A 9,529-nucleotide genomic window follows, 5' to 3' on the forward strand; every position below is an offset into this window, starting at 1 on the left:
GTATTCAATTATAGCGCTTTCAAAGAGCAAACAGATTCATCAAAGTCAAAAAAGATCTCAATTTGAACACATAACCATAATTTTTTAACAAAATTTCTAGGGACAAAAACAAAGAGCAAACAAAATTTGTGGCTATGGAGAGAAGCTGCTACCAATTTTTTCACCAAAATTTTGACTTGGTAATTTCCATTTAAAAAAAAAACAGACTTTACATAGTGCTCATTTACCTCAAACATCAGAAATTAGAAAATAGCAAAAATAACACAAAAATGAAATAATGACAAAAAACCAAAATCAAAGAAATGAGAAGACATCAAAGATTTTACTAAACATTGTTGCCGGTTTTATTTCCAACGTAGAATCTAGAGTTTGTGTTAATTTAAAATAAAAAAATATGAAGTAAGGTAAAAGCTGGAAGTACATACATACCTGGGCATATAAAAAAGAGAAGAGTCTTTGGAAGCAGTGGCGTGTAAATTTGTATTATTATCGCAATATTTAAAAAAAAGATTAAAATAAAGGACACCATTTGATAGCTGTTGTATTTAAATTGCAATTTTTGATAGTGGAATTTAGAATATTTTTCATGCAGTTTCCCCGTAAATGGCACAGCAACACATACATATGTGTGAATATTAGAGTGAATAAAATTATTGCGTTACGCCACTGGTCTGTATCCCCTCTTATGTTTGCGCGCAATTAGGCTCCGCCCAGGTGTGTACTTTTAGCTTTGACCCCACTCTAACAGTTTATAAGAACAAAACTTTTTAAACAATAATACATTAAAAAAACATAGTTAAGTAAAGCAAAGTAGAAAACTTAAATTTCATCGTAATTAACTAAATTAAAAATAAGACATCGGCTCTTAATATTTTCTCTCTTTTCCAGAGTTACAAATAATGTGTTGCCTACCTGAAACTTACCTGAAAAAGTGAACGTAAATCCCCTCCATGTCAGATTCGCAGTGGTCGAAAGCAATGTAAACTCATGTTTATGAATAATAAAATCTGAACAAACTGTGAAATACATGTGTACCGTCCATCTAGTCTTAGTTCAATCACGCCGCTTTCAAAGTGTTTTCTTGAATACTACCTACAGAGTGCGATGGCTTCGAACGATGCAACTTTGGATGACCACCAGAGATTTGTTTTGATGAAGGTAATGTATCATTCGTCACTTTCTCTCATACATAAAAATCAAAATCAGTCGCGTATTGTGATGGTATAATAATTCGAACAAGATTTAGAGAGTTGGAAAACAAATTAGTGTAAATTGTATTCACATAGAGAAACATTTAGTTGGATTAGCTTTCACATTTATTTTTCCATTTACTCATTTCCTAATCAAATATTTATTTTGTTTTCTAATTAACTATTATAAAAGTGTGTAAAACTCAATTGGCAAGTAAACATAATTTCAATATTTGCTTTGCTGTACCATAATATACGTACTCTTTAAATTTATAGAAAGCTGGGTTTAGGTTTATTAACAAGTGCAAATACAAATTCTGAATATGTAGATACATAGTTTTGATTTTCAAAAATAAGAGAATTATTTTTAGCTATAATTAATTAATAACATGTAATAAAAATGCCTCATAAAAATATAAGAAATACATTATACCTACAGAGTGTCCCATAAACGTGAGAGTAATTGATCAGAACTTGTTTTATTTAATGTAGATGAACAAAAATTTTAACACTAACTTTATACATTGTTCAACTCAAAGTAATATTTCAGGTAGGTACTTTTTTATTTATTCTAAACATTGTAAAATAGTATACTATAAACATGTTGATTTTCTTTGCATTTTATTTTCGAAAGTAATGGCATTAAAGCTGTCTCTACAAAAATCTAAATGAAAACAAACTTTTTTTTTAGAAATAAATAGCACAGCATAGATAGTGATCTAAATAATAATTTGGTTTTAGAGTTTTTTTAGTGAATTTTGCTATGAAAAAGATCGGAATTTTATATTCGTGAAATTAATACCCTCCCTTGTGAATTAACAGTTTCCGCTCGGTTATTATTAATATTCATTTTTAGTATCTATAAAAAATAAGTATTGTTATTTTAGGTTGTTAAAGTTAAGTAATTTATCGGAATTCTTTTTTTTACAAGTGGTGAAACGACCCTTGTATACGATAAAAAATTTAGATTTAAATTTTTATTTTTTAGAGTTCAGCCTAGCTTGGTTAAAGACTATTATAATTTCTAACATAATTTTACTTTTGAATAACCAAGTATGCCTTGGAATTAAAAAAAATATTTTTCTGTAAAGTGTAAATACGACAAAAAGTTATTAAGAAAAGTTGTTTAGAATCAACAATTAGGCTTCTATACCAAATTTCAAAATCATCGGCCAACTACGATTCTAAGTTTTTTATGTTTATTATTTCTCAAATTAAAGAATTTTATTTTTAATACTTTTATTATGTAAAAAAATTACAAAAAATCTTTAAAATAGTATTTTTTTACAAATGTTTAAGGAAAATTAAAAAGCCTAGGAGGCTTAAATGTTGATTCTAAACAACTTTTCTTAATAACTTTTTGTCGTAATTGGTATGTAAAAATCACATTACAAAAAAAAATAGGTTTTTTGGAAATTTTTGAAGACATACCTACTTGATTGAACTAAAATTATGTTAGAAATTAGTTTTTAACCAAACTGGGCTAAACCCCAAAAAATAAAAAATTAAATATTTTTTTTTAAATATTTTACAACTTGTCAAATTTCCATACCCTACCCTGGTCTAAAAAAATTAATGAATATTACCTACACTGAACTGTAAGCATACAGAATTAGATTAATGGAGTCTATTAAAGAAAATTGTGTTGTAATTAGAAATTACCACTAAACGATGTGTATGCGTCAACAAATAAATTATCAACAATAAAATCTTACATTATTTAATACTAAGAAGCACTCACACTATACAAAATTGTTTATTTAATGTTTTCGTCAGATTTTCCAACTAAAACATTTTTTTAAGTTTCAAAATGCATAATGACTTTAAGTGGTTTTAACTTTAATAGTTTGAGTGTATTTAACACGGAATAACATATTTTTAATCTTTACATTAGTTTTCTGCCTTTGGACAAATTTCCTTAAAAAATAACTTGATGTTGTCTCTTTATTATTGGAATATTTATTATTATAACATCCTCGTATTTAAATATATTTATTATTTAAGTATTTAATATTTATTATTGTAACATCCAAAGGTCCTGATTGTTTCCATGAGTTATAATGATTTAAAACCGAAAAAGTCTTAGCAGGGTTGTCTGGGATCAAATTTGGCATTTTTCGACAGATTACTATAATCAAAACTTGTTACTCGACTTCAATAACAAATAAACAAAACAAATTTTGTAGTCCCACTGGTCCGCAAAGTGTAAAAAACACTGAAAATCCAAAAATAACCGCTTGTTTTAGTTGAAGGTAAACAACATTAATTAATATATTTACTGTGTGTAAAAATAAAAAAAAAACGGAATTGTAAAGGTAAAAATTTATTTTAATAATAAAAAAGTAAATTTAATAATAATACGTCAAAGTTGATACTTTGACCAAAACAAGGCCACCGTCTGTGGCTTTATTAATCGTCCTCTGCACTCGATTCATCCTTATTTCTGATCAAATGGCAAGTTTCCGCTTCCAATGCCAGTTTCCTGATATTGGCCAAACATCCGGCTGCTGCTTCTTGCAAATCCCAATCTGTGGTAGATATCGCTTTCAGTAGAAACGGAACCACTCCACTTTCGTGCATTGTGATGCAATTAAACGCATTTTTCGACAGGTGAAACAGTGCCAAAGCTGTAGTTCTATGCACTTTTGCGTTTGAGTCGGCCATATAAGCCACAAGGGGGGTAATGGCACCCAAACTGTGGATTCACGATTTTGAATTAGCAATAAATTAATTACCGTGCGATCAAAAAATAAATAAATTAGACTAGGCGGTGATTAAAGTTTTTCAGATGGCAATCGTGATTTTTTACATCAAATGTCACAAGTGTGCGTTTTATTCATTTTGAGTGAAATAATGTTCACTTTAGAGCAGAAAATTTTTATTGCTGTACAAGAGGAAAACGGTTGGTGGTCATTTTCACTTTCAGTTTGTGTGAAAAATTTCTAGCCCAGATTCCCAGCCAATGTGTTGCCAACTGTAGAATTTAAACGACGCCTTCTCTAATTTTTTTTTTTTTGATAGCACGATATAATAAAAAATCTGGTGTGAACATCACACGGCTTTCCTTATCCTAATTATTTGGAAAAAAATAGCGTTAGTGCCGGATTACACACGAAATAGATCATAGTAGTCGCGGGTTCGAGTCTGGGGTGCAGTTTTTTTTTTAGTTCGGTACTCATTATTATTATTATTTTATCACATTTACTGTTTAATAAGGTATATGTCATGATTTTAAATAATTTGTATCCCCATGAATTTATTGTATCTTCAACCGTATAATTTGCGGCTGCTTTACGGCCGACTTTTGATCTTTACGGCCGAACGGTGCTACCGATTTTTACCAATTGTTTCGTACTGCGTTCCCTTCCTTCAAGTAACTCACATACCAAATTTCAAGATTGAAATTGAAATTGAGAAATGTAAGTATATAGGTAGGTTAAATTTCAGCCGATTACAATATTTTTCTTATAGGATAAGAAAATTAAAAATACAAGGTGTCCGAGCGAATTTATGCATTCAATTAAATTTTTAATTAGGGTGGCTTGTGACTAAAATTAGATTGGCAACATTAAATAATGTACAGTGATGGACAGTGAATTTCGTCCACCCAGCTTCCGTGAATTCACAAAAATTCACTGTAATCTGCGCTTTATTGTCATGATTCATCAAATTGTATTGTCAAATTTAATCAAATTCAAAAACATGCCAGCAGTAAGTGCCTTTAATAAAATAAAAATTATCTCTCTGGTACAAGAAGGTATGTCCAAAGACATGTCTCTACACTTTTGGGCATACCAAGGACTACCATTTCTTATATAGTCAAAAAGTGGAGAGAAAGCGGCGAGTATGAACGACGTCCAGGTCTCGCGTCACCACAGTTGATGAAGATGAAGACCTAGTGCGAGCTTTGGAAGACAGGCCATTTGCAACTGCAGTTGAAGCTACAGCGATTGCTAATTTTTCCGGATCAGCAAGAACTGTTCGACGACGCATTAAAGAACGGGGACTTCGAAATTATACTGCTGCAAAAAGCATAAATCATACTGCTAGGCACAAGGAGGCTCGAATCGAATTTGCGTTACAATATAGGACGAAAATTTTTGGAGCCCTGTCATTTTTTATGATGAGAAAGTTTTTCAATCATGCCACAATGGAAAACTAAAGCTTTACAGGCCTCGAAACATGCAATATAATGATAAATATGTTCTGTCATATAACCATAGATTTTCGGTGAATATGTGGGCCTGGATTTCTGCTGTTAGTCGGGGGGTCATGTTACACGTAGAGGAAAGACTCTATAGTGTTGTATATACCAGGATTCTTGAGAACGTGATGCTGTCCTCTGTGAGAAAAGCATATTCCCATGAAAATTTCATATTTCAGCAGGATAATTGCTCCGTTCACACCGCTCGTAGAGTTAGAAAATGGTTTGTTGAGAACAACATAAATGTCTTAAATTGGCTTAGCCGCAGCCCGGACTTGAATCCTATTGTGAACATGTGGGGTTTAAATAAAAATAAAAAAATAAATGAAATAAAAAATAAATAAATAAGAATAAAAAAAGAAGAATAATGTTTGAAAACAGGGGGCTACTTTTGGATGCAATAAATGAAGCATGGCACTCCTTACCGGAAGAGTATTTCAAAAATTAATGTGTATCTATGCCAAAAAGATTGGCTGAAGTTATAAATGCCAATGGGGCACTGACAAAGTATTAATTATATTTTTCTTTTCAATTACATACCTACATACATATATTTTAATGTTCAAACTACATACAGTAAATTATTTTCCATTTTTTATATTTTAATGTGTTCTTGTGACGAACACCCACGTTGTGGGTATTTCGTTACATTTTGTCTTATGTGATTTCATTACTCAAGAGCTTATCACTATTACGTATAGGAGGTTATTAGTATTATTAACTTATTCATTTTGGATCGCATTTTTAACCTGAAAATGATTTGGTACGACAATACCTCAAACAATGTAAGACCAAGGTAAAAAGTAGCAAGGAGCATCGAACATTCTGTCAACATGAAAAACGTTAATCAAAATTCTGAAACAAGGTTAGAAAAACCTAAAGAATCATTTACACTTTTAATCTGTCATAGGAATTGGGTGGACGGAATTCACTGTCCATCACTGTAGGATGTAACGAATGAAAATTTCGCTTATTTTGCGAGAACTGAAAAAAAGTAAGGTAAATTTTGGTTGATTTCTGAGTCTTTTTTTTTAGTTTTGAAAAAATCGGAAAAAGCCAATTTCTTTGGTCGAGTTTGGAAAAATTATTTTTTTTACAATTGATTTTTTTTTCGAAAATTTGGAAACTGAATCGAACTAAATGTCATTTTTTGCAATGTTATCTTTAGTGAAATAGCCGCGTATACAGGATGATTCAGTTAATGTGAGTCTCAAATCCAATAATTGTTCTCAAAATTTATTGTTCCTTGTTTATTGTGTATCAATTTTCAAACATAAATATAAATTCTCTAGATTGGTTTGGAAGGAAATGTAAGGTAATTGTAACTTCATCTCAGTTAAATCACCCTCTATAGCAGAAATACAGGATGCGCCAGAACTCGCGCCCCAGAGAAAAATGCCATGTAGGTAAAGGTAAGGTACTAGAAACATAGAAAAAATTAAAAAAAATTCTATCTATAATAACATAACATAACATCAAAATGTTATGAGAGTTTAAATTTTGTACTTTGACTCTATTTCTGATGGAAAAATAATTGTCAAATGTCAAAAAATAAATGTCAATTTATGATAGACAGAATTTTTTAAAACATTTTTTCCATATTTCTGTTATCTTATCTTATTTGAAATGTTTCTCTGGGGTGCGAATTCTAACACCCCCTGTATTTTTTATTCGCAATCATATTGCAATCTACCATTTTCATGACATAGCAACAGCTGAGAACTAGATGATTAATGAAACTAGCCGAGTAATTATTACATACCTCGAAAATTATTACATACCTGGGGAGTGACTTTTATACCTCTGATGAGCCTCATTATCCTTACAGTTAGTTGGGTTATGTGTTGTTAGTTGACGTTCTTTATGTACCTACTTAGGTATATTTGCGGTCGTTTAAAAATTTGTGAAGTGTAAATTAGGTTTTCATCAATGATGACAATGTCAATTTCAATTTCCGGATTGGAATGGTGGTTATCAGGATATTTACTATTCAGAATTTATAGATTTATAGAATTTATAAATTGTTATTTTTCACATTGGATGAATGCGAATAAAATAAACCTCGCAAGAAGACTTTATTTCAACCTTAAGTTTCAACATTTAATCAACACTCGACTGTAATGAAGCACTTTCTTACTCGGTATGTAATCTCCTAATAAAATATTCTTAGTTTTTTCTCCAAACCGAAAATAGGTTTTTAAAATGTATTTAACTTATTATTAAATTACAGGGTGGTTAAGATGAGATCAAAAAGAGATGTCGCTGTCTCTAAATATATATTTTTTTTGTATTTTTTTTCTTTCATATTTTTTGGTAATTTCTTTGTATAGTTCGTAATGCAATAATTACATTTTAAAAGAATTACAATTTTAGTTTATCTAGATTTGACGAATTGAGTAATGTTAAAAAGTACTCTTATTAAGACAGTTTTTCAGTATTATTTTCAGCTTTTAATTAATTGAATCGTTATCTTTCCTGAATCCATCGATATGGTACAAGTATTATACCAGTTCTATTATTATTTTTGAATTTTTTACACAAAATCTAAAAATAAAAACATTTCTGTTTTAAAATTAATTTAAAATAATTTGGAGTTTAGGCGGGAAACGACCAAAGCGCCCTCATATTAATTTTTTAGGTAAAGAAACTTGGTCGTTTCGCCTCCTCACTTGGGCCACCCTGAATATAAATGAATCAACGTTTACGTTCGGAATGTAATGAGTGATTTGGAAAGTACACACGAAAGTGCAACTAATTAAATTTCGATTACATTATTCCAATTTTGAAATTAGTTGACTCACCGTCCAAATGTTTTACAATTGGAGCCCCATGCACAACAATAAGCGATAGCAGAAGCCAAATGTTCTCGCAATTCCACATTTTGAGTGTGAACCAGGTTTACCAACATGGGCACAACACCATGATCAGTTATCACAGCTAAATTTTCGATATCTTTTGCTATTTCGGCGATTGCAGCACAAACACAAGCTAATACGTGACAATCGCTTGATTTTAATAAATTTACGATTAGTTCGAGACCACCGACGAAACAACGGACCATTTCCCCGGAATCGGTGGCGTATCTTATGCAGGGAACCAAAGACCATGCAGCATTTGCTTGAACCTGAAATTCATGTTTTTGTCTTATTGTGATTAAAAAATGAAACATAATAAATAAATTTGGGGGTTATTTTTTAAAACTTAAAAAAAAACACTTAAATAACTACTACTAACAAGGTGTTTCATTTGAAAAACCATAATTTGCATTCTGAAACACTAAATATTAAAATATACTAAATAACTAGGTTTCTCGAGGATTATCTGCAAAACTGAGTTTGGTGATTTTGTAAATTTGAGAACAATTCAATGAAATTCTAAAAATTTTCTCAAACATTTATCTACTTCAAAGAAAAGTTATTTGCAAGGATTGCAATAAACCAAGAAAAACATTTAGAGTTCTGACAAAAGTAAATTTTAAGTATAATATTTTTGCAAAATAAATATTTAAAGTACTTACATTCTACATGTTATTATAATTGTTTTAAATGTGCAAATAGGACAAGTTTTTTATTGCAAATAAACATAATTACCTTTACCAGGGAAAAAAACATGCAAATTATTTCCAATCATTGTTTTTTAATTTCTGAAGTTTTCATTTAAACATCTAACATTAACAAACTTATGGAAAAAAGTTGAGTTGATTCTCATTTGTTTAAAATGTGGTTGTTTAAAGAATATTAAAATGACTTGTGTCCCAAAAATTTTTGTCAAGTCAGGTCAAGTCAGATTTGTTGTATATAATTTTTTTAAATTCTAATAATTATGCCTTGAGACTACTATTGGTACAACATCATTTCAGCAAACTTCTTTAAGATTGTAAAATGGGTTTTCAAATATTTTTTTAAAACTTGAAATTTCTATAGCCAGCTTGTATTTCAAGCAATTACTTCTGGGACACCTGTATGTGTGTGAATATTTCTATCTAAATAATAGGTATGTATAGAAATTATCCCTATGTTGGAAAATTAGGTATGAATAATCTTATTGGAAATTAATTTAAATTGATTAATAAACGATTGTTTACAATTAATGGATTTGTGTTTTACTGATAATAATTTTAATTTTCTCTTTTGGA

At 30.0% G+C, this 9,529-nt stretch overlaps 2 protein-coding genes across 2 annotated transcripts in view; one reads left to right on the top strand and one right to left on the bottom strand.

Annotated features, from left to right (window-relative positions):
* The first annotated feature begins 888 nt into the window (after positions 1-888).
* The window catches only part of LOC123015892 (SEC14-like protein 3), a 25,420-nt gene continuing 16,779 nt past the window's right edge, over positions 889-9,529 (top strand). Inside the window, exon 1 of the mRNA XM_044415939.1 lies at positions 889-1,158. Within this exon, the coding sequence (XP_044271874.1) occupies positions 1,105-1,158 (54 nt within the window). The 5' untranslated portion in view covers positions 889-1,104. The remainder of the gene's footprint in view (positions 1,159-9,529) is intronic.
* Positions 3,504-9,529, bottom strand: part of LOC123015890 (armadillo repeat-containing protein gudu) — a 15,016-nt gene continuing 8,990 nt past the window's right edge. Inside the window, exons 7-8 of the mRNA XM_044415936.1 lie at positions 8,196-8,518; positions 3,504-3,885 (exon numbers count right to left, since the gene is read on the bottom strand). Of these exons, the coding sequence (XP_044271871.1) occupies positions 3,600-3,885; positions 8,196-8,518 (609 nt within the window). The 3' untranslated portion in view covers positions 3,504-3,599. The remainder of the gene's footprint in view (positions 3,886-8,195; positions 8,519-9,529) is intronic.

This window comes from Tribolium madens, unplaced genomic scaffold, assembly GCF_015345945.1.
Source record: "Tribolium madens isolate multiple individuals breed KSU strain unplaced genomic scaffold, Tmad_KSU_1.1 Scaffold_19;HRSCAF=116;Tcas5.2_LG9, whole genome shotgun sequence".
Taxonomy (NCBI): Eukaryota; Metazoa; Arthropoda; class Insecta; order Coleoptera; family Tenebrionidae; genus Tribolium; species Tribolium madens.